Genomic DNA, 27,241 nt, shown 5'->3' with positions numbered 1-27,241 from the left:
TCAAAATATAAACGACGACGTTTATGGAACGGATACTATGAACGAACACACTGTGTATTTTGCCTGATTTCGCAATTAAAAATATCCTGTGGAGCAGTGAAAGGGATTCCCGTTCTCCTCTACAATATAGCAAAGGAATACATGAGCTTCTCAACATGGCAGACGTGTACTAATAGCATGGTTATTTAATAATAAATGCTAATGCATATTTTGACTAATTGAATGTTATTATAATTATTAATACAAGGTCGAACATTTGCAAAAAATCCTTCGATCCTGTTGGATTCGAACCAACGCTACGCTACTCTAGAAGACTAGCAAACCAGTATACCCTACGAATTTTGTCTACGTACTATTATTAATGATCTTTATTTTTGCTTTTAACGACTTTTTTCCTCAGCGCCATCTGTGAAAAATCTATTTCCTCACTCAGCTTCAACTTAAAAACAATTCATAATTAATTAATTAAGTAATAATATAATAATCTAAGTCGAGTAATTTCACAAAAAATAATAGAATATCATGGTGGTGAAACATCCTGACATTCAACAAACTTAACTACAATAAATGTTATTTATTATCTAAACCATTTTTTTTTTTCATTGATAAAACTTACATAGATTTCTCATAGATAGCGCTACGACTAAAAAGTCGTTGAAAAACCAAATACAAAGACACGACAAAAAGCACATAGAAAAATTCGTGAGGTCCGCTGGTTCGTTCCGTGGCTTAGTTGGTATAGCGTTTGGCATGGTATGCTAGAAGACGTCGCGTCGGTTCGAATCCGGCCGGATCGAAGGAACTTTTCTGAGTGTTCGATCTTTGTATTAATAATTATAAAATTGTAACTTCTGTTAAAATGTTCTATGATTTTTCCTGCACTTTTCAAAAAAATTTTAATTTTGTGCAATTAAACGTATTTTTTATATACATTAAATCAATTAAAGTTATAACACATTATTTAAATTGTTAAAGTGTAGACAATTGTTATATAAAATTTTGTAATGATAATTGCGAAACAATTTTAATATGATTGTGAATTCAATAATTAGTTTTATCCTATATGTTTTCCTTATACCTACTTTGTTAGACAATAATCTCAAATTTAAAATAAACTTTATAATTGTCTTATAAAATTTTTTTGTTAAAATAATATTTTATACGTCGAAACTGACCTATTTTTTATTGTAAAGTCGAAAACACAGTGGACTGAACTGTACCACACCAGAGAAGTGCGATAGCTTACGTGCTTCAGCACTGCGCCCTTACTAAAGGGCTATTTGGTATGGATTATCGTCAGCAGGCATCAGCATCAAGCGTGTTGACGAAATCCCATATCAAACGCGTTAAGTACACACGCAGTGCAAAAGTGTAATTGAGCAATAACAAATTCCGCAAGCAACTTTGAGTGCTCCTCACCGCTAAGTGTTGTGTGGGCCTAAAAGTAAACTAATAAATGCCATTATTTCATGATAATTATTGCTTTATTACTTGGATTTGGTGGAGGTAGGATGTGTTAATTATGTCATTGCCAAAACTCAACAAAGTGTACGGCATGACTTTCCAAACCTTAGTAGCCTGCAACATATTGGCGTCCTTAACCAAAATGTTCCTCCATTTCGTTTGTATCGTAATATTATAATTATACTATTGACTTTCGTTTTTAATTTTTCATATCAAAATTTGTTATGTTAATTTGCATTCATAAAAAATCTTTTACTCACAGCTCCGTATTTTGGTCTATCGAGCCGTGGAAACCCAATCATATTAGCTGGACAGCATCGATTCATCAAGGAGAGAGAACGAGGGATGAAGACTCGATGGGTGTGCGTCAAGAAACGCACTCAGCGCTGTACGGCATTTATCACCACATTAGAAAAAACTATTGTCAAACTCGTTGCCGATCATAATCATTAAGTGCATTTTTGAAGAGGATGGACGAGGTAGTTCCATCACATATAAAGCAACATTTTGCAGAGCTTATGTTGATGTTAAAAAATATACCGTGAATTAATAAATACCGTTAATATATTAAGAATTTTCGTAAAAAGTACCCGTATTAAGGCGGCCTGTCATGGTTCGTGATTTTGTCGATTATCTCATACGAACTTATTTCCACACGCCATAGCACGGACGAGCATCGTGGCAGTCCGTTGTAATGCAGACGCGTTACAACGCGTGCGCGACTAGTGCGTAGCGATGGGTTATCTTTCTGTAATTGGTTAATTGGTATTATAAAAAGGCGCGACCGGTGTGTGGGTATCTGTGGTCGTCGGCTGTGCGAGGAAATTTGTAAAATCACAAATCATGGTAGGACACCTTAAGACTAGCGTACATTAAAGAACTGATTCTAATGGAAGAACCAAATATCACGTGTAAAGATCGTTACAAATGAAGTATATCAAAATTGATTGTTTAATATCACTTTCGTTAGATCATCCCAAAGAAAAAAATTATAATTTAACATTCCTTTAATTTTTATGATATTGTTACAATTACACCTCTTACTAATAAATATCGTTCTTAACATATTAGTTGATATTGTTATTATATATTAGGAATATTATCGTTTGATATATTATATTTCTTGATCTTTGTATGTTGACGTTTTAATAAATTTATTAAAACTAGCAAAGTTTATTCGCATTTACCTCTCATGTATAGTTTTATATCTGTCGTTTATGTAGAGTATATAAATACATATATATTGCAATTTTCCAAGATTAGCTGTAGTAACAATGACCATATTTATCTTTCAGCATTTTTCGGCTTCACTTACACCGGCAAACGATGCCTGGACTTGGGAAAACATCGGTTCACAGTTCATCAGAACGAAGGCATCAAAGTACGATGGCGGTGTGTCAAGAAGAATAGTGGATGTCCCTCCTTCGTTACCACTATTGATAATATTATTATTAAAGTGAGAAAGAATCATAACCATCCTTAAGTTTTAAAAGGAATTTAGGTTTATGTTTGTGTACTAGTCATGGATTTTTTATTTACACGTCATTAACGGGACATTAATAATATTGTTTCGAATTATCCATACACCTAATAGTAGAGCTTAATAAGTCAACGTAGGTTTAAATATATTTAATATTAAGGTCGCCTCAAATCGGCTTAACGAAGCAACGCAAAAATGAAAAAGAAAATACAGCATGCGTTGCTTGCAAAATAAAATAAAAGTATAGAACGTATTCTCTACTTTCAATGCAAAATATAACAATATAGCATTATGCAAAGTGCGCACAGCACAGGCTATACAGTGTAATTCGTTGTAATGCTGCGCAGATACGAAACACGATCAACTTAAGGCAACCCTAGATGTTAAAGCCCGTTTAGATAAATGTATATACTGAATATTACAAACCCAAAGAACACGGGTGATTGTTTGTGCAAACTATTCAAACCACATTTTGTCCGAATCTAATCATAATATTAGAGTCGGATATAATTGACAATTTTGCCGAAACTGGATTCTTAAATTAGAACGCAGAGTTACGAAATTTTGAATGAAATTCTGTACGTAAACAAACATTGCTTGTTGCATTTATCTTACTATTTAGAAAACGGATTGCGCATGACCAGTTTTCTTAAGTGCATGATTTTCTCTAACTAACAAAATGTTATAACAACCTCACAATCAATAGAAAAATATAATTATTAACTTATTATCTAAATGAAAATAGGTGTTAATGACAAAATAACCTTTTTTAACTAGTAAATATTTACTACAATGTCAATGTTACAACACACACTAACATTACTTATTACGTAGTTTTGAAATAGCATTTCTGGTATTGTTTTTGTACACGCTACACATCTTTACAGGAGTAATACATACTTGATACCTTATTTAAGCTATCTGAACATAGATAAATTACCATGATAAATCACTATGCAAATAAGTACATGTTTCTATTATATTTATTAACAACTGTGGTACGTAGTACATAGATTTTAATTTATTATACATGTACATTATACATCTTCGAGTTATTGTAACCTTGTAGACGACTTATGAAATTACTTGGGTAATTTAATTATTCTAGATTTAAGTCTCATATTTTGTGATCTTAGGTTAAGTAAAGGCATGAGAATAAAATCTATGACATAGGCTTATTTGTTTTAGTGTTTTTCTATTGCCTATTGTTAATAAATTTATGTAGTCTTATTGTACATAATGTAGCCATAAAAATAGGATAGAACAAAATATTTTAATAAGTTACTAATTACAAATGCGAACTAATTTTGAAATGTTGGTGTTTTGTGGCATTGTAATATGGAGGATTCGCCCTTAGTCTCGTGTAGTACGAAATATTTATTTATGAAAAAAAAAAAAGATTTTGTCGTAGTTCAATTCAGAATCATACTATACAAATATTCCTTAGGTTGTCGTTATTATAGGCCTCATGGTATTTTGAACTATTCTAACCACTCTATTGTGAACTATAGTTAAATTAACATTTTTTGCAACTAAAGTTCAGAATATGTGGTTTGTATTAACATTAGACATAACTGGTTGATCTTAAATGTCAGTCAACCATGACCATGGGATCTGTATGTATGTATATAAACATTTTATGTACTACAACAAAACAAATTACAAATTTTAACAAAGAAATTAAAACGTTATTGTTCAAAGGCAAGCTTATCCCACCAAGGGATTTCTTCTAGCTAACCTATAAAGAGCCGAAATGTTGATTTGTTTGAAAAAATATATATACGTGATTTAGAGCCAAGAAAATGGTTTCATTCCCAACATTCTATGTTTTTATGTAAATAACTCCTTTTCGTAAAAATAGTGAGTTACATCTATTATTAGTGTTGCAAGAGACGATTTGATGGTTGCGATGATGGAAATTCTCCATTAACCAAATTCAAATTATTGCGTTCTCGTCATTACGAGAAACTCGATGTTTTTTTTATATTTTTGTATACTGGAGTATTACTTGAATAATTAAATCCAATGCCCAGATTTCTTACTGGAGGGTTTCTTAATTGAGTAGTTTCTTTATTAGATAAAATGTTTCTACGTTTAACTGACGAGAAAACTGACACTAACTTCAATGTAATATTTCAGGTCGTCGTGGTCAGTACGTGCTATCAAAGCAAGGTCACAAAATGCTCGTATTTGGGTGTAACCAATTCACAAAATCACGTGTACACGGAGAGAAAGTATTCTGGCGATGTTCAAGAAGAAATGGATGTAAAGCAAACGCGGTCTCAGTGCATGACTTGATTATTAAGATTTATGATTTTCATAATCATTTATAAGATGAACTTATTGGGATTCTGGGACTTATTCTGGGTAGAGCCCCCAAATTAGTAACTCGGACTCATAGTACAAAGAGGCTCCGTTTGAGGCCAGTCTGACGACCTCGGTGGCCTAATTGTGTGCGCTGGATGCGAAAGTCCTGCGTTTGATTCCTGGTAGGACTAATTTGGGAAATGAATTTTTCTAAATTGGTTGCTCTGGGTGTTTTGGGAAGTGCTCTAGAGTGAATTCCGTTGCTCTGGTACTCATAGTACAGGGAATTTCCCTAGTTAGAGATCAGGTAATGTGTTGTATTGTTTGACAGTACATATTTTATTTGGCATTTTGAAAATATATATGTTTTTGTTACACTGATGCATAAAGATTATTAAAGACAAACAATAATCGAATACTTTAAGACAGTTTCTTAGCCGCATCATTAACGTGAACGTTATTTTTTTCTCGCAAAGCGCCTATGCATTTATTCTTGTTTTAAAAATAAGACACATATTTATGATAGCTACGAAATGTTTAAGTATTTAAAAAATTAAAAAGAACTATAAATGTTTATCGATCAAAAATGAAAAAAGTAACTAATCTTGTGTAGTCTGGCATATTTTTCGTTTTCGTGCCATTAAAAAAAATAATGTCACTTGTATACTGTTTTGTTAAAACGGGACATTGTTAAGTATTTTGGGAAAAGCGGAACACGAAGCTTAAAAGTTGGACAGCTCCACTCAAAGCGGTCAAATATCGAAGGAAAGAGGTAGAGAAATACCGAAACGAACTTATTAAGATCGGGGAAAAAGTTGATGTCTCGTCGTATATGTCCTTCAATCGAGGCGTGAAGAGGCATCTTGTAGGCATGGGGAGTGGAGGTGACGAAGGCAGTAATTGTATCTACACTAGGTTCCTTCACGTTTGGATCGACTTTCCATCTAAAATCAGGTGGAGTGGACTCATACTGTCATTTATATAAAAAGAACAGGAAACAGATGGTTGCCAATAACTCCACCAACAAGAGCCTACTCTTTGATCAATCACAATCCGGTCTCTGTCAAGCTGAAAGGTTCTGGTAGCGGGTATTTGTTTTTTCAAGTTCCCAGATCTACTCTATTTATGTATTAATACCAAATACACACAAACCAAACCAACATGCAACCAGTTTTATATTTTTAAACTGTGACCACTAACTTTTTGAATGTATTTATGTAGCATGGTGATTTATTGAGTAAAGTAATGTAATGGATACTTATAGTTTAATATGACATCAACCAAATTTCTTCTTGTCGTCACCAAATACCTCCTCCTAGAATCCCAGGCAATTAATGGGTTAGCGTGCCTTTAGTGTATAGTAGAAACGATAATTATATGTACATGTGTACTATGTATATATGCATAGTTGAAGCCTTCCTAGTCCCGATTGTAGCCCGACCCTTATGTTGTTGACCCTTTTTTTTTTCTGCGAAAACCTTGTATTAAACATATGATCTGACCTCTTTAAACGCCATTGGTTGACTGGAACAAGCCCAATCCGAGTGGCCGCTACTCACTTTGTTGATATTGCATATGATTTCAACCTATTTTTCAATTGGACGTAAGAGGATTAAGTAAATAAAATGTATACACTACTAAACGTACCTACTAACTTATTAATATTAAGCCGTGGTTGTGTAATGGTTTTGACCCACCGCCTCTCAAGCAGAGGCAGTAGGTTCGAATCTGGCCTCTGAATTTCTCGAAATTTGTGTGCGAAATTTAATTTAAAATTTGCCACGAGCTTTTCGGTGAAGCAAAATGTCGTGATGAAACCTGCACGTCGAAGAAGGTTCACAACCTTCGGAAAACATGTGAAGTTGCCAACCTGCATTGGGCTGGCGTGGCGGATAATGGCGTAAATCCTTGCCTAAGAGGAGACCCGTGCAGCAGTGGGGCGTATAAGGGTTGATGATGAACAACACCCTTTAGTTATTCTAGCAACTTTTATTTCACGGGGCACAATAAGCTCGTATTCGTAAAGTGCTACATTTAATTCAGTCCTTAGTAGTGTTAGACATTTCATAGAATAGAGGTACAATGAGGGTTGGTTATTGAAGGTATGATTAATATAATAATAATGAATTTTACGCTTATGTAAATACGATTTTATTTATTAACGCATGTGTTGTACGTTAGACGCATAAACATTAGTTTTATTTTATTATTGTGACAACTACCTTGTTATGTGCATTATGTACGGCACCAACGTTTAAAATGTCAGTGATTTATTGTAACAATTCTCTTTACTAACTGTTAACATTTTAATTCTGTGCTGTGGTTTTAGTCAGTCTGATTATTTATTGAAATTGTTAATAATATAACAAAAGTAATTATTATCGTTTGATACATTTTATTTTATTTTACACCAGAATGTTTAGAAATTATTCTTCAAGTACACTTTCATTACGAAATATGACACTTATTGTTGTCACATTACATTATTGGTTGGTTTTTGATATATTTGAAATCTGATGCCACGTAGTCACGCAATCAATATTCTCCAGGAGGCTTTACTTCTGTGGCCTTTTTATAACTTCTTCCTTACCAGGTTTTATTAAAAATTTCGTTTCATTATCGATAATTTTCGTAGACAACACTGTAGAGATCAAGACGACAACTTACCACGATGGTATTGTTAAATTGAATAATGATCATAGTAATTTGTAGAAGGATATATTTGCAGAAATGTTTTTACGTATGGTAATGTAATGGTGAAATTACAAGCACATGAGACTTGTCAACTTTTGTCTCAGGGTGACGGGCGCGGTGGCATTGCCCCTCAGACCTTTGCGACTTAAAGCTCTGAGTGGCACTGCAACTCATTATGGACAGGCGTGTCGCATACCACGAGGCGCACTACTTGTTCATCACTCACTTGGTATCATAAAAAAAAGTATGCCACTGTTAGTTCTAATAAACTTTCTTTTAACTACTACCTGTAGCGTAAAGTCCTGTATTTTTTTACCTTTTTCTAGATACTCAAGCATTTAAGTCTATCGCGATTTAAATTGAAATCATATTAAACATTCTAGATATGGTAAACGCTACTTTCGTAGCATCGAGGCGAGGTCAAAAAATGTTGTCGTTCAACGGGCGTAACTTCAACAAGTGTACTGAATTTGGCAGCAAGGTGCGATGGCGTTGCTCTAAGAGGAATGGATGTAAAGCCTATGCGATCACCATAGAAGATCGGATCGTGAAAATTTGTGATGAACATAATCATTTGTAATGCCTAGGTATTAAGTTGTTAGTTTCTTAAATTCATTTTTAATATGAAGGTTGTTATAATAAATTCATTGTTTAAATTTTCGTAACATGGCGAGGATCTATGTATAATCTCGTCAGCTTTTGGAGGGACGTATGTATTAGAAATTTATTTTCTAGAAAATGTACGTATTGTTATTTTGCTAGTGATAAGTTCTAGTTTATACTGTAATTAAATCGGTGCCTTTAGACTCCATATTATTATTCTCCATGTTTATAAATTAACAGCATTTGAATTTTGTCGTCGATATCCGCTTAGCGAAATATTGCATTTTCACGTTATTAACTTATTTGCTTTAATAATTTTAGGGACAAAGTTTGCCGTTTTTCTGCCGTCCCAACGGGGTAATTGTATACTCATGTGCGGGAACCAACGATTTCACAAGGCTGAACATGGGCGTGGCAGGACGAGATGGCGGTGCTGGCGGAGAAAGAAAGGCTGTAAAGCCATAGTCTTTACTATTGATAATCAAATCATTGGTATGAATACTAATCACAATCATGATTGAAAAAGGCGGATACAGTGTTCTGTAGCAAATATCATTCTTACGGTACTTATTTACATTCAATACGTAACTGAACAATTGACTAGCATGAATAACAACCAAAAATGAGGCTATCAATATCAACTCAAAAGTGGTGTAACACACATTTATTTTTTTATCCATAATATTATTTAAATAACACTAAAGTACATAATTATTCATTATTATATAGTATTAGTATAGTATTTTCATGTATAAAATGTGTGTTATATTTAGTTCTTAAATTTTTTTTACATGAAAATAGCATCCAAATATAAAATAATTGTGTATGTAAGTATTATTTATAGTAATATTATGGATAAAAAAATTAAAGGGCGTTTCACTACTTTTGCGCTGATAGCCTCAATAATGATTGTCATCTAAGAGATTTCAAAGGGGCATCTACAGCGCAGAGGAGCAGTAAGTCCCCGGTCAGCAGAGCAAGTGTAGTGCCTGCGTTGCCTACAATATGATGCAAAGCACCCGGCATCATTATGCAGCAACAGTAGGTAATATGGTATTGTCCAATTGCTCTATACGTCGCCGAATTTTTTTTTCTAGGTCAGTTTTGAATTATGAAAAATCGATTTTTTTAGTACTGGATATAGTTGTGCCATTTTACAGTAAAATAGTAATAATGTATTCGTTGCATTGCTACGTATAGATGAGTAGATTAAATTTAAGCGTATCTAAATTACAATCTAAATCATATTTGGTAAATAAGAACGTTTTGTAGTTTCGTGCGGGTTTATAGCTTTTATAGTCAAGATAATAAGTTTCTTTTTGTTGATTTTGTTGAAAGATGAGCCACTGATCAATCGTAAATTAAGAATGATAACAACTTAACTGATAGATCATAACCAAAGATGAAATGTGTCGAAAGATTGTGTGATTGTACAAAATATATGTACTTTGAAAATATACTTTCAAAGTACTGCCATAGTTACACATCGTCCAAAATGAACTTTTGAATTTGTAATAAGCAATCATTGTATTATTTTTATTTTTTTAGGTGTCTAAAAAAATCAGTGTCTTTTTGGTTTTTTAACAGACATTAAATTTTTCATTGGATCCAAATTAGTTTGTGTTATTTTATTCCCTTTTCTTTGAGTGATAAACATACAAATTTTAACCACTAACTAATGACTCATAATTCTGTGACATTCATCGTCACGCATTAGTTCACTTGTCACTGACAAGTTAGTGTAGTTCATAGTGTAAAAAGCTATTTTTTGTTTAATTTGTAGATTATAATTTAATTCAAAGGTATAAAGGTACAGTCTACTTGAAGTGCTATTGTGATAATTTAAATATATATTAAGAGATTCAAACCATATGTTTGCATGAAAATAACAATAATTTCTAACCTGTGTAAACTGACAAACTTAATATACGATCAAATATTTTCAGCTATTTTTGTGAAAACCGGCAAGCACGGATCTCGTACAACACTCATTGTAAATGGATACAAACTTCATAGGAATAAGGAAACAGATAACAGAGTATTCTGGAGATGCTCCAAGAGAAGACTTTATGACTGTAAAGTGACCGCAGTTACACTCAATGATTGTTTAGTGAGATTGGTCGCGGAACATAATCATAGTAACGATGAAGAGGATAAAAGTGATATTAAGGTTTCACATGTTAAGGATAAGGATTAAAAAGTAAATGCTATATAGTTAGTTGCACCCGTTTAATGTCCAACAGTGCAATATGCTGCAATGAAATTATTATATCAGGTTTAAATCGCGTGTATTTATTGTTTCATACAAACCAACGTTTCAAGCCCTTTACATGTCCCGCGGGACCATAGGACCTGTAAAAGACTCGAAACGGTGGTGTTGGGTCCTTCAATAAAACTTCTAATGTTTCAATCTTGTTTTATTGAACTCGATGGCAAGTGGACTGTGTACACAAATTGTTCCAGACTCACTGATCGAATACTGCTTAATTTCTACTTGATTGAATTATCTTGTTTGTCTACATCGAAGTGTCTTAATTGTCTCGATCATATTGTCTGTTCGATTAGGATCCAGTATGATCCCTACTATATGCCGACACGATGTCTCCCACACCGTATCGGCCTAATTAATGAGCCACGATGCGTCGCGAGATTTAGTCTTCCTCTCTCGCTTGCCTTGACCGACCAAGCGAGTTTCGGCCGTCCGTAGCCGTTGGTTTGTTTGAAAAAACAAATATACGTGATTAAAATCGAAAAAAAAAGTTTCATTTCCGGTGTGTATTAATGGCGAAAACCTAAGAACTCGATATGCTGTAATTTTGTTCTCTTAACGTCGAGATTGCTGTTAGATATATAGATAGATACCTTCTGAACGGCAAAGATTGTTGCTACCTTTTGAGTATTTCTAGGGTCGGCAGACTAAAGCACATAAGTAAAAAAAGTGCTTCATTTGTTAATATATAATTCTATATTTATGTTCTCACTTTAACTTATTTTTACACATTGTTTTCACTTTGAAAAGTTCGAATTTGTAATTATTGGAATTTTCAGTATAAATACTTTTGTAATTTTGTTGTAAAATAAGAAATGTAGTTCTAACTTTCTTCATCACTATTTCTTTCTTCGTATTTTCTTCTTAATATACTTAAAATAAAATTTAATTGATAATTATATATTTTTTGTGTTATTTTTAGTGTTCGAAGTTAAATAACCTCTAGAATGAAGTTCGAAATTTATGAAGTAACAAATGAATTTGACTTATGTGCTTTAGTCCGCGGACCCTAGATTTGAAGAGTCGATGTGGAATACGGAGATAAGTAGATCTTCTTATTTATGGCATACACTGTGTTGCCATCATGGTGAAAGGATTTACTAATCGCCGTAAAAGGTACTCGCCGATTGTTGCCCAAATGTATTGGAACCGCGAACAGTGCATCTTTGAGAGGGGAAGGCATCTTTCGAGCATTTTTATTTGGATTAGGACATTTCAGAAGCTTTTTAGAAATGACTCTGAACTGGCTGTAAGGACATATGCACGGCGTATTTTATACGTGCAGGCGACGCGCAGAGTACGCGCTGACGACGCGCTGATGACGCGCGTTAACGCGGTTCAAACGAGATTCAGTCACAGCCAGTAAACCTATGCACACGCTCACAAATTCATACGCGCCGTAAACGTGCGTTAGTGAAACGGGCATTTATGGCGCGTACTCTCAATAGTATTTATTTATTTATTTATTTATTTTATTTATTTATTTATCCATAGATATACAGCTTGTTCCTATACTATACACCTTGCCAACCTGGACATCAGGTTGTTGGCAAGACAACGCTCATTAATCCTATTCGTATATCTATTACACTTAAAATTAAGCTACACAATACAACTTAACATGATGCATAATTATATAAAAATTTACCTAAATTATACTACTACATTGTTTAGTAAATAATTTTTTAATCTGTTTTTCAATACTTTTTTACTAATTTTGCTTCTATCTCTCAGCCAATTTATTTTATTATAAATCGTTGGTATAATATATTTATCTGTTCTCTTTCCATAATTGTTTTTAAATTTACATCTGTTTAGTTTCCTTTCTCTTACTCTTCTTGTATTGTACCTGTTATACACTAATAAATTGTCGTGATTTTTGTAATAATTTTCAAGGGCTATCACAAATTCAACTTTTTTATCTACCGGTAATATTTTACATACATTAAATAATTTTTCATAATCGTCTTTAAATTTTTTCCTGGTGTTTTTATCTGTCAAGACTTTAATAATTCTTAATTGAATGTTTTTGATGTTTTTAATATAAGTTTTATAAGTACGACCATAAATACTTAAACCATAGGTAATCAGCGAGTCAGCCAATGCATAATACACCATTAGCAACGTCTGCCTATCTAAAATATTGACTAATTGATAAAGCTTACTAATAATGCATCTTAGCTTTGTACAAACATGATCAATATGGGTTTTCCAATTTAAATTCTGATCAATTTCTAATCCTAAGTACCTAAAATTGCTCACCATTTCTATATTCTGACAATTACATCCACGTTTATCATTATGTAAACATTCATAAGAATGACCTACCATATTAAAAACCCTACGGTCCACTGATTTAGCAACACGATTATGAGGCGAGTGTACATGCATACATTTAGTTTTAGCCATGTTAATAATTATTCCGTTATCATGCGCCCACTTGGTCACATTTTCTAAATCATGTTGCATATTAGTACTCAGATCTTGTGCATTTTTAGATGCGTATATAAGGCACATATCATCTGCATACATATACACCTGGCACCGTTTGATAATGTTGACCACGCTATTGACGTGCATAATGTAACCGACCGGTCCGTACACAGACCCGGTTGGTACACCCAGTTCGATCTCGGCAACCTTACCCTCTTGCCCCCCAATAACTGTGCACATAGATCGTTTACTTAAGTAGCTCCTAAACCAGTCATTAGTTGGCCCTCTTATTCCACACTCATTCATCGCCTGAAGCAAAATATCATGGTCCAATGTATCAAAAGCTTTTTTAAAGTCTATAAAAAGGACAAGAACCTGAAGACCTGCATCAAGGCTTGTGTTAATGGTCTCGGCAAAGCAGCTAAGAGCAGTACCAGTACTCCTGTCCCCTCTAAAACCATGCTGTGCGTCTAGTAGGATATTATGCTGTTCTAAAAACCGTGTTATCTGGCTAACAACTACCTTTTCCATAACCTTATTGACTACTGACAATATTGCCACAGGTCTATAGTTAGCATAGTCTACATAACTCCCCTTTTTATGTATAGGTCGTATGAAAGCTTTTTTTAACTTCTCAGGGTAAACCCCTTTAGACACACACATATTAATGAACCTGGCTAGAATGGGACTCAATTTTTGGTTAATATATTTTAGGTCTTGTACTCTTAATTTATCTACACCTGGGGCTTTATGGCTATTTAGATCTCTGATAATTCTTTCCACCTGAAACGCGTTTACTTTTTTATATCTAAATGATACGTTACTCTCAATCACATAAGTAGCACAATGGGTCGGCCGAGGCAACACTGCTTGCGCTAGCTTTATTAGTGATTTTAAGAAGAAAAAAATGTAAACGCAACCGACTCTATTGGATAGACCCATTTACGGGCGAAAGAAAATTGTGTGGTCATTTTAAAACAACATTTAAAAAATTAGTAAAACAAAGAAGATTTGGAAAACTTTCAAACTGTTATCGAATGTCATATTCGTCATTCCAAGAACTCCTTTTAATTCTAAAACTGGATTTAACTCGTAAAAATACCCCAATGAGATCATCTATATCGGCAGAAGAACGTTTAATTATAACACTAAGGTAAGAGAAAGCACCTGTATTTATTTATTTATTTATTTGTCCCTGCCCCTTTCCTCAGTCTTGCAACGCGATGTTTGATTCGATGCAAACGCGCTTCGAACGTGCGTTTGTATCGCGTTTTACGCGCGTTTGAATCGATACAAACACAACAAGCTGCTTTTCGAACATCTTCGGCGCCGTAAACGCGCATGCAACGCGCGTTCAAAGCGTGTTCACAAAACGCGCGTCGTCTGCGCGTTTAAAATAAGCCGCGTGCATAGGCCTGAAAAGGAAATTAAAAATTTTGAAAATTTCGTTAAATGTCATTTTTAAAGTTGAGCAGGAAAATGACTGAAATTTATTCTCATATCCGTCTAATGTGTAATAAATTGTACAGTTATATTATTTATTTCCACAGCGTTATAATTACGGAAGAATATTCTAAGTGTACTTTACTACATTTGAAGGCTTCTTCAATTAGATAATCACCTGTTTATAGTTAATTCAGCACGAATTCGCTTGCATAAGCTGGTATACAATTGTAATGTTTTTAATTTAGCTAATTTAAATTAGGAATAATATAATTCTAAGTTTTAACAACACAATAAACAAGTTGATTTGTAAGAGTTTTGATTATTATACCCGAGGTACGTCGTGGCGTTGTCTGGTGAGCTCAATACATTAACAACGCGTATGACTCAGGGCTCCGCGCAACACACGTTAGCGCCCACTTTAGCGCGTCGTCCTATACTTCCTTGATACTGACAGTATAGACCTACTAATAGTATATAAGAATAGTATAGACCTCACCCTGATTCTGTGTGCATTTTCAGACTATTACTTCGAGGAATCTCGACGTGGCAATAAGATTCTGATTCTGAATGGTCACAGGTTCAATTTAGGTCGTGTATGCAAACGGAAGATCCAGTGGCGTTGTGTGAAACGCAATATAGGATGCAAATGTACCGCTTTAACCTTTGGAGATGATATTGTTCAATTATCTGATCATAATAACCATTAAACCGTGGTTTGTTTTAATGAAAGTTGTTTTTTCTATTCATAATTATTTTTGTTTTACTGTTTTGAATAAGCCGTTGACTATATTATTTTTTAAATTATGATTGCATACGATTTATTGTGGAAATAAATACAATTTTTAATACATTTCTGTGTTTGTACTGGTATATTATGTTATAAATACTTAATTTGTAGCATTGAAAAGAACTGATTTTTTAATTAAATTTTTTATTTTTTTATTTTTTATTTTTTTTTTTAATTGCGGACAAAATAATATTTAAAATAGAATATCTGGCTAATGATATTTGTACTTCTATTAAGAAACATGCACTTATATTGTAACGCATTCTCACGTGTATACTTCCAGAATTTCTTCACGCGGTCCTACAGGCCCCGATCAGGGAAGCAACGCAGATTTACGTTGGAGAACAGAAGTTTTTCAGACACTCAAGGTCTCTAATAGGCAACAGAATAAGATGGACCTGTGCTAAGAAACATAAGTACAAATGTAGAGCTTCAGCAATTACCGTCGATGGCGTTGTCATTTCTACGACGGGAACTCATTCACATATTGTATAAAAATAAATACTAAAGTTGAAATGAAATATTAGCATTGTTATTAAAAATGTATGAAGAGAAGAGATCGTCTAATCGCGAAAGACAGCACACGGTACCATTAATGTTCTGTATTTCTAGTGTTGCCAGAAGTTTGGCAGTTAATTAGTAGAAACTGATGTTAATAGCAACACTCAACCGAAAAGACAGAATATCAATGCTCTTTTCTTATCTTTTACCTATCTTTCTCGTTTTTTGCCGTAGGCCGTTAGCCTGCCGATCAAATTCCTATTGATATTTTCGTAGACGTAAAGTATAGGTCTCCTTCGAATTTACATGCAATTAATTATGCTCATACGGCGGGCAGTGTAAAAGAAAACTTGAGTTAAAGACTGCATTGTTGTACTAGAATTAATACAAAAATTACAGTGAAACATAACGTAAATATATGTAACATATTTTTACTCATTTTGCATATGCTGTTATATTACTGATTTACTTATTATTTTAGTTATAAATATTGTGTCAGACGCACTTTTGTATGACACACTGACATAGTATTAGTTAAATGATTGAGTTTGTGAGAAAGCATAATATTAGTTGTAAATAACAGCGTAAGACCCCTTTAAAGGCGGCAGTAAGACTTGATTTGAGATAAATGCACTACACCGTTGTGGGCAACGCTACGCTATACGCAGTGACGTTCCGCCAAGTGCGGTCCCGCCCTAAGTGTAATCATGTCCAAGTGTAGTGTAAATAATTGTATGTCGTCGACATAGACTTTGTGATAACCTACTTAAGAAAATTTGTGATACACCGTTATGTACTAAAAATCAAGTGCTAGTTTTAAAACTGTTTAATATCGAATTAATCTATATGTAGTATACACATAATTAGCGATTATAGTATGGTATGATATGTGTAGTAGGTATAATAATATATATTTATCAATTTTGGACCAAAGGCGAATGTCGTGTGTTGAAAAGCAAATGAAAATTTAAAATGTTGTATAGCACGAAATATATATTCGTATCTTTTTTAAATAATATTAATTGCTTTTTATTATAGCATAGTAGCGTGATGTAAATATTTTATGTACTTGTAACGTAAGTAACATTCCAAGCACTGAGTCATATTTATTTAGATTGCGTAAAATTATTGAGCTAGGAAAAATTGTTATCAAAGGATTTTTACGGGATGTTTTGGATAAACTAGATTGCCTTGGAATTAAAAAAAGTTGCATATACTGTGGATTATGGTAACGTTGAACAAAAATATTAATAAGTGTTTTAAAAACGCGTATTTAAAATACTGATATTTTAATCTGTAACTCAACCCGTTCCACGTCCTAGAGGCACGGCAAAAATATGTAAAAATGTATAAAAACAATTAAAACAAAAATTATTAAAATTGTTTAGGTCACTGTGTGTCTCTAGGATGAATAACGGGTTAAATATGTTTTTGCAAATTATGTTCTTTTTAGAATTTTTTAAATACAGTTTTGTTAGTACATTTGATAAAAAAATTCTGTTTTTAATTTTTCATGCACCCAATTTTCCTGTATTCATAGGATAAATAAATTATGTTCTTATTATTGGGAAAGATTACTTTTAGCTCGTGGGTACATCCAATTTAAAAATTAAGTATCAAATATTATGAATACATTTAATAGAAAAAAATTGTGTCATATAAAAGTAGAGCATGTATAACAATCATAGTTTTAGCTTAGGTGTAGAAAAATTAAAAATAGGTTCTGGGAAGTAGACTTGAATTAATTCCACTATTGATTTGGATATCGAATACACAAACTGCAGTATTTCATACGTAGTGATCTCAATTGTTACTTCTTACGTTTAACTAACTAATTACAATAATTTCAGGTGAACTCATAATGTCGCAAAGAGGTGGCTTCGGCCTAAGACTGGGAGACTACATCTACAATCGCAGACAGAAAGCAAGAAAAAACCGATACCGGTGGTATTGTGCCAACTATCACAGAGGATGTAAAGTGACTCTACTTACGACAGAGGATTGGATTGCTTCCGAGTGTATAGGCGAGCATGATCATGAACCTCCTAAGATCGTCTGTAGTTGATCGTGATGAATAACGTGTATTTCTATTTTTTTTAAACATATGCCCTAGGGAAACTGTGCACTAGGGAAACCCTGTATCGGGGGTGCCATGGACACACACATAGACAACCACAAATTACACCCAAACTCACGAGAGAAATAAATGTAGGTTATACAAATATTTCTCCTGGCACGGGAATCGAACCCGAGGCCTCTGCGCGGCAGTCATGGCATGGTAACCGTTCGGCCACGGAGGCAGTTAAAGTTAGGAAATGGTAAAGGCTGATAAGTTAGACTTTTGTCTTTCGCCATGTTGTGAAATTTTGTGTAATGAAATCTTTTAATACTCTACGAAGACGTAAATTCCCCAATCCGCATGGGTCAGCGTCTTTGATGAGATGATTATTAAGTAGCAGTAGAGCTTTTGAAAGAATTCATCCAGGGAAGTACTGCCTCCTTACCGCCAAACAGTAATGGGAGCATTAGTGCGTTCCGGGTTTGACAGGCGTTTCGCCTAACACTAGGCGCACGACACGACTTGTTCGTTCACTCCATTGGTATTATAGACCCGAGACCAGGGCCTCAAGACATTAATTATAAAATAAATAGTAATAATATTGCAACTCACTGCTAAGTAATAATATTGCAACTAATTGAAAATAATATTTAATGCAACCTCAGAATAGAAAATTCGTAGATGCAAAGTGGGTAAAGTCATGGAATATATTTTTTAATAATAGTGTTCGAATAAATACACTACATACTAAGTACTAATAATGTAACTTCTCTGTTAACTATTAAATTAACTCCAAATCAAGGTATCTTACTAATGCAAAAGTAATAGTAGATTAAAAGCCAAATACACTCTGAGGGTCAGCGGTTGGGGTCTCGCTACAACGTGAATTTTAATTCGTTTGTCGTGAGAGTGCCGACCGAACATCTGTCGACCTTCACGAAGGAACAGTTTTTGCCGAAAAGTGTCACCGTTTACCTGACACTACTTTGCGCTACACGTCACCGACAAATGCAATTCGTGTAGATTAGATATTTAGTTTATTATATTGTTATATTATATTGCATGTATGTTAGTCCATGATGTATTTTATGTGGGTCATGTGGCCAGAATGAAATGAATAAATGAAAAATAAATATAAATTTACCCTATATACAGTCCTACCGCTGGGCACAGGCCTCCTCTCACTATGGAAGGGTTTGGGTTATAGTTCTCACCCAATGGGGATTGGAAATTTCACACACAGTATGAAATTGCTTTGCAAATGTGACCAGGTTCCCATCGCTATGTTTGTTTTCACCGAAAACCTCTATGGTCAATTTGAAATGAATTAAATATTTATCAGCTTTTAATCCAATTAATGGTTCAGGATTTCGTTGAGACAAATTTCCAGTAGATAAATCAATTCGAGATCATAAACTTATGCAGAAGTAGGGTAATTGAGACATCTAAACGCCGTAGACATTTTGACTATTTTTGCTACCGACTGATTAAAACGTCGGAATGTATTTTTTTCAGCTTGAATTCTCTACTGTAATAGTGGAAACGCTCGATTTCTTTGTAAACTGTACTTGTGGTACTATCTAGTCGTTTGTTACATTAAAATAAAATTTTAGAATAGTTTGTGCACTGTTAAAAATGGTTAAAAGCAATATACAATATAAGATAGACGTAATAAAAATAGTCAATAGCAAACTATAAGGAAATATTACACTTATAATATTTTCCTTTAATTTGTATAGTTATTAGAAATAATATGTATTTTTATTTGTTTATTACAATGTCTTTCCCATTATATTTTTATTTTTGTTGATGGATTTCATTATTTGATAATATTTGTTAAAAGCTCGTATAATAAACAAAAGATTCACGACTTTCCTCCTAAAACATGAGACATTTACATCAATTTTCATGAACTAAAATAATAAGCAAATATTTACAGCTTCCGTAATTACCATGAGGCGTGGCAACAGGTCACTTATGTGGCAGAAGCATACCTATAACAGGAGAAACAGAACAAGAGACAAGAATTGGAGATGGTATTGTTCCAACTACCACAGAGGCTGCAAGGCATCTGTGATCACAACAGACGACGAAGTTGTTTTGCAATATTCCGTTGAACATAATCATGATCCACCGACTTTGTTTCCTACTTCCGATGGCAACTATTTTAAAATATGAATTACTTGTCAAATACGCAAAGACAACTTTTCGATACAACAAAGTAATAAGTAGAAAGAACTAAACACAAATATATATGTAGAGTACAATATGTAGGTACATGTAATGGCCGGAAAACTTTCCCGTGAGTAAATTCACAATATACCATATCTGCGTAGCAAGATTGTTGCTGATGCGGGTTTTTTTACACATCAGTGCACGCTTATGCGAATGCAAATCTTTGACCTTAACATTAGCGGAACCTGATGTGTATGCTGATTTTATGTATTTAAAAAAACGCGTGAAACTTTTTTAAATATATAATATCAAGTGAAAGGACGAACAAGTCGTCCGCCTGACGGTGAACTACACGCCTGTCCACTTGCAAACAGTTGCAGTGCCACTCAGAGCTTTAAATCGCAAAGATCTGAAGAGCACTGCCACTGCGCCCGTCATCTTGGGACATAAGTTGACAAGTCCCATGTGCCTGTAATTTCACCAGCACCCTTAACCCTTCAAAACTGTAACACAGTAACGTTAACATTTCTGTTTAGCGGCAAAAATAAGTAAGGTGACAGTACTACCCTGGACGAACTCTTTCAAAAGGAGTTCTACTGCGACGTAACGTACATCCGTACTAAATATATCTACATGAAAAAGCCTTCTATTTTGTTTAGTATTGTAATAAAATATTATTTCAATGATTTTGTGACATTTACAATCTGCGTTATAACAATCAATCTGCCTAGGTTAATTGTTGTGAAATTTTATCAAAGTTATATTTTCAAAACACCATTTGAGCTGCTTTCTGTTTCTGGAAGGTTTGTAAATTATTCCAGTGTGTCTTTTAGGTCATGTTACGACTCGAACAACCGCAATGAATATCAGCATCGATGGATGCGGATGCTGACGCACATGCGGATATGTTAATGTATGCAGATTATCCGCTGATGCTGATTTATTCGCAATAACCCTGCTGCGTATCCATCGTGCTGTGTGACGTAATACGTTACGTTGCATTACGAGATTTTAGTCTGTTTTAGGAGAGCGTAAACACACCATCTTTGAAAAAATAGGCATCTCTTTCCGAACTCATCTGTAGCTTTAAATTTACGAATTGGCAGCACTGCGCATAGTTAATGTATTTCGGCTCTTACTGTGTACAAATGAGTCGACTCATCCGAAGAACAAAGTGCGATGTGATTATATAGTATAATAAATCTTTTTTGTGTGAACTAGAATGTTTCTGACTTTATAAGTTGTAAGAAAAAGTTTTATCTGACAAACTGAAAATAACTAATGGTTAATGTATATTTCATTCCACCTTAGACCCACGTTGGGTGCTAAATTTTGCCGTCCATCAAATCTACAATCACAACGTTGAGAATTATCTAATGGTTTCGAGTTTCAACGCGTTAAAACTTTAGTGTGAAAAATTTCACCTTTTAAAAAAAGTAGTGCAGTTTCTACGAAACCGCCAAGGTCAGATTTTGGCCCATTTCATATAGGTATCCTGTATATGGTAAGTTTTTATTTGATTATTATAATTGTGGGTTTGAAAGACCCTCGTATAGCCAGACATGCATATTTTACATTCATCCCATTAATTGGTTTTTCTTTCAGATTTCGTTGTTGGGACAAGCCAGCGTGGAAGGCCGATTATTCTTCTAGACGGATACAGGTTCTCAAAAGATCGAAATTACGGAGAGAAAATAAGGTGGAGGTGTAACAGAAAGCGAATTGGTTGTACAGCCTATGTAACAACTATACACAACAATATTGTGAAGAAATGCCCTACTCATAACCATAAGTAATCTAAGTACCAAAATTAAGTATAACATGATCTCAAAGTCCTAGAGCTTTACAATGTTAAATTAATTTATAATTAATTATGAATCTGTATATAAATGACTATATGTATAATTAATGTAATTATAAAGTAAAACAATTTAACAATTACGGTACTTATATAGACTCAATGTATAACTTTGTAAACAGTTGTTAATATTGTTGCTGTAGTCATTACCGTTAGTTGTTATTGCATTTTGTTTGTTGCCTTAGGTTAAATTTAACTATTTGTTTTGAAAATTAGTTATCATAAAATGATACCATTATTTCTTCCCAATACTTTTAAAATTTTCATATTATTGTTATTATTATTGTTATTCGCAAAATATTATGACTAATTATAACAATTATTAAATAAAATCAAGTTTGATGATCTCCATGGTCGGGTGGCTTGCACACCCGTTTTCATGGTGTCGCCATCTCTGAGGTTCCGGGATCGATCACCGACCGGGTAAACGTAGAAAACAATAACTTTTCTCTGTATATTGTCTCGGGTCTGGGTATTTTTGGTACCATCGTTGTTTCCGATATCCATAACACTAAGTGCTTTAGTTACTTACTTTGGAATTAGAGCAACATATGTGATGTCGTTTAACTTTTTTTAAATTTTATTTATTTAATAATAAAAGATAATGTATTTACTCTTAATTATTTTGTAAAATATTTAAATTATTGTTATATTACCGCTATTCTGTTTTACCGTGAGCTAAACCAATTACAGGAATGATATAGAGGAAATGGTCTTATTGCTAAACTGCAATTGGTTGCACAATATTTTTATACCACCATAATATGATAGATATACTATGGTGGTAATATCAATAAATGAGCTGAGTAGAAAGATATGCCAAGAAAGGCAAAAAAGCATACTGGGATCGTAGCAAATGGAAATATATTTTTCTGCTTGCCCCATTAGGTGACTGGCGTGGTGATGTGAAAATTTATAAATTTATTTATATTATTAATGTGTAAGAATACAAAAGATCTCATTATTTGGCTAAACTTACTAGGAAGCCATATGATTTTAGTAGACTAGTGCAAATTCATGAAAGACAAATCTACTGGAGCAAATAAATACGTACCAAGAAATAAATGCGAGATGGAGGTGTGGCATCAGGTACAAGCGCGATTTAGCTAAGCCTATGGTCATCATATCAATATGTATAAGAGAGGAGTAGATTTATAAATAGGCTTGTTACTCGGCTATTTGATGGTTGTGATATTTGAAATTAAAAATATTATGTAAATTTTTCGTGTTGTATGCTTTAATGACTAGAATTCTTCTTAAAGTTTTGTAATTGCAATAAAGTGGGTGTTATCAGTATTTCTTTTGGTAAATAAAATACAAAAAGAAAAATATAACTGAAAAGTGAGAGAATGTTTTCTATGCATGCTTTCACTTTCAGGACCAGTCTTCGGTACATCAAATCGAGGTAAAGCGGTAATACAGATCGAAAGTTATAGATTCATAATGGCTACCTCAAATGGTCCCAAAACAAGATGGCGATGCGTGAAAAAGAATAGAGGATGTTTGGCTGCACTTACGACGATTGACAATATTATTGTTAAATCTACTGGCACTCATAATCATTTTTAAGCCGTTTAGAAATGTACTTAAAGTAGATAGATTTTATTTGGTATTAGTTATTGCAGGAATGTTTTCAATTTAATTCTATTGTATCAACACATATAAGTCTACCTGCAGGGCACATCGAGTCTCTTCATTGGATACAGAGAAGATTATAGAGAATGTTATATATTTATAAACTACGCGCAAAAACAAAGTACGCAAATGTTTGTCTTATTAAATGTTTATTACAATTGAATTCCGATTTCATTAGATAATATTTTTATTTTATATTGAGGATAGGGTTTTTTTTTGGTTTAATTATTATGTATTTATCGCTTTGCTTCTGCTTTATGTTACTTTGTAATTCTTTAAGATATTCCTCCATTCCTTCCCTGTGATAATGATAATCTTAAAATGTCTACTTTTATTTCTCAGTGATATTCGCTCGGAATTTGTCCGGGAAAACGCTAGCTATATATGGAGGACATAGTTTCTACTGCGGAATTCGGGGAAATAAGCGGAACATCTGGCGGTGCACCAGATGGGGCGGATGTAAGGCGCGATTTATCATGACCAGAGATGGACATATGGTCACTGCTCCTGTGGAGCATAACCATGTGCCCCCACGGTATGTTATAAGAAGTGGTACTTATTTCAAGATTTGAGAAACAGTAAAACTACGGTAAGTATTAGTTCGGTGTATAGGCAATACAGAAATATCGACTTCATACAAATGATGAGATTATTTGAATAATTATATATCGGAAACAACGACAGTACCACAAACACCCTCGAACCCGGGACCTCAGAGATGGCGACACCATGAAAACCGATGAGCAAGCCTCTCGACCACACAGGTTATCATTTATGCTTATTTTGTGTAGACATTTATTAGTTATTTATGTGGTACACCAACAGATTACACACAATATATTTAAAAGAAAAATAACAATACCTATTTGTTAGTACTCAGTTGTTCTGTGTAATACAATTGAAAGTTTTGACGTCACTTAATAGATATTTTGGTACAACACAAAATAAAAAAATTTTAATAAATTAAAAATATTCGTTAAGGTACACAAATACTATTGAAACAAATAATATAATTAAATTGTGTAATCGAAATATAGACAATTTCAAGGTATCAATGAATTCTATAGCTTAAATATTTTTTAAGACACAAAATAATTATAGCAACAATGCGTTAACAAGTAGGGGTAACTTATGTGCAAATTTATGAAGTGTCATTAAAAATGTCGACTAAATGAATTTAAACTATTAATGTATATAATATTATATTTGTCATATAATCTGTATATTTGTTCCGTAAGCGTTCTATTATTATTGTTGTTGTCCTCACGCCCGCAAAAGTTTCTGAAGTGTTGGAACATCTTAAATCATCGGGTGGGTCGGGCTTTTCAAGTTTTTTTTTTAATAATATCAAGTGACGGGGCGAACAAGTCGTGTACCTGATGAGCGACACGCCTATCCATAACAGTTGCAGTGCCACTCAGAGCTTTATATCGCAAGGATCTTATGATCAATGCCACTGCGCCCGTCACCCTGAGACATAAGTTGACAAGTCCCATATGCCCGTAATTTCACCAAAACTAATATCTGCAAAGGCGGTTTTTCATGCACCTTTGGTGGCATTGCAATGCATTTCAGGTACATCTAGTCTTATTATAACAACACCACATTCTATACAAAGGCGAGCTTACGGTGGACTATACAAGTTGAAACATAAAAAAAGTTCTGTTCTTTTATATCTGAGATAGTTAAACGGAATACAGATTTGTAAGAGGTCTATATGCCGAACGTTGAGATGAAAGAAAGGCGCTGGACGTGTGTGCTTCTTTGAGATAAGACTGACCTGATGACTGCCTTGTCGATGCCTTGACGATGAATGTCTTGTAAAGGCACTTTGTAACCTCTTTATGCGTAGCGAATGCACAACGTATAACGGATTCTAGACATTAATAGACGCAAATTTAAGAACACTGCGAGATAAGCTATTTAACTTTGGTATAATCGTATTTTTAACCGACTTCAAAATAGGAGGAGGTTCTCAATTCGACTATATGTTTTTTTTGTTTTTTTTTTTGTATGTATGTTACGCGATAACTCCGATTTGTGAACCGATTCTCATGATTCTTTTTTTGTTGGAAAGGGAGTACTTCCATAGTGGTCCCATTTCATTTTGAAGAAAATCATCCACCTCGAAGGGTGGCTGTTCACGCATGAAGATTCATTTTTACTAACTTTAATTTAGGAGTAATTACTTTAATGCTTGATTTTACTATTTCCTCAATTAAAGGCGTTTTTCACTCAATATACTTTGAGTAGTCTCGTAGTGATAACCTATTTTTATTGTCTCCAGTGTCAAGTCCTGTATAGTGGCGAACTAGGGGATATTTCAATAAAACTTAGCAAATAGACGCAATTCCACGTACTTTTGAGGTCGGTTTTTTTAGTACTCTGTACTGAGATTATGCTTTATAAAACCAATTCGTGCAGATTCCTGCATATTTTTTGACGAGGCATCCGAGGGTTGTGGATTGTTACACGATACTGAATTCGCGGAGTACCGAAGTAATTTATTTAGATTTTTATTAACATGGATTTTCGCAAAGTAACGCCTAGATCTATTAATTATATGTACAGTGTATAAAAAGCTGTGCCTATACAGCATTAGTGTAATATTTCTGTTATCAGTTTTGATATAATGATTTAGTTTGGCAAAAAAATATTAGTCGTTTTCATTGAAGGCTTTATACCATTTATATAATGATCAGAGTGTGGGACTTTGTTTGGTGGGATCTTTGGATATTTTTACTATAAGTTTCATAGAATTGCTATCTCAGGGTGTTGTTGACTGAAGTCACGTGGTTAGTGAAGTATCTGGTAAATATAATTCAATAAAATGTAACAAATATATAGCTATTATTTATAGTGAATGTTCGTTATCGGTTTAATTAAAACTTATCTTTGAAACGATTATTTGTATTAATTTAATGAATTTTTGACAATAAATAGTTACAATGAAGTGCATGTGTGCAGACACCACAATTCCATAGAAAACTTATTTTTAAATATCTCTTTCATTTCGAAAGCGATTAAAAATGTTTTTGGTAGATACCTAAAGAAATTTAGAGTGTGAAACTACATTATATTTTCTGTTACATTTTCAGTGTTCTGGGTTCAAAACCGACTGGGCAAAACCATAGCCATCTATAAAGGATACACGTTTTACTGCGACCCCCGTCAGAAGACTACTAATCAGTGGGTCTGTACAAAAGCAGGCCATGCTAAGTGCCGTGCTCGATTTATCACGACTAAAGAAGGATACTTGCTTAGGACATCGAATCTCGTGCATCAGCATTTACCACCTCGTTTTACTATACATAACGGAGTTTATCTTAAACTTTGAAAACAAAAAATGTAAAATAACACTTGACTTACCATTTTACTTACCATACATGTGTGCACATTAAAAGAGACTATATTAATAAAAAGTTATTCATATAGCCTCTTTTAATTTGCAAGTAAATTAAAAAAATATAGTTCAAAGTTTTCCATGTTCAACCTATATTTGTTTTTACGTACTTAAGATAGTAAGCGAC

The 27,241-nt window shown here is 33.7% G+C and overlaps 1 protein-coding gene across 22 annotated transcripts in view; it reads left to right on the top strand.

The window, feature by feature from the left end:
- LOC113237741 (modifier of mdg4) overlaps positions 1 to 27,241 on the top strand; it is a 563,531-nt gene that overhangs the window by 192,237 nt on the left and 344,053 nt on the right. Inside the window, exon 5 of one of the 22 annotated variants that reach the window (XM_026474376.1) lies at positions 15,216 to 15,403. The exons of 19 other annotated variants lie outside the window; for them this stretch is intronic. In XM_026474376.1, the coding sequence (XP_026330161.1) occupies positions 15,216 to 15,403 (188 nt within the window). Of the gene's footprint in view, positions 1 to 1,726; positions 1,933 to 10,494; positions 10,761 to 15,215; positions 15,404 to 27,241 lie in introns of those variants that run through there. 2 more of the 22 variants (XM_026474336.1, XM_026474372.1) reach the window with 2 other exon arrangements.

This window comes from Hyposmocoma kahamanoa, unplaced genomic scaffold (genome assembly GCF_003589595.1).
Source record: "Hyposmocoma kahamanoa isolate Upper Pololo Valley unplaced genomic scaffold, ASM358959v1 94, whole genome shotgun sequence".
Taxonomy (NCBI): domain Eukaryota; kingdom Metazoa; phylum Arthropoda; class Insecta; order Lepidoptera; family Cosmopterigidae; genus Hyposmocoma; species Hyposmocoma kahamanoa.
Note: the sequence above shows the minus strand (reverse complement) of the source record. Positions and strands in the feature narration are given on the sequence as shown.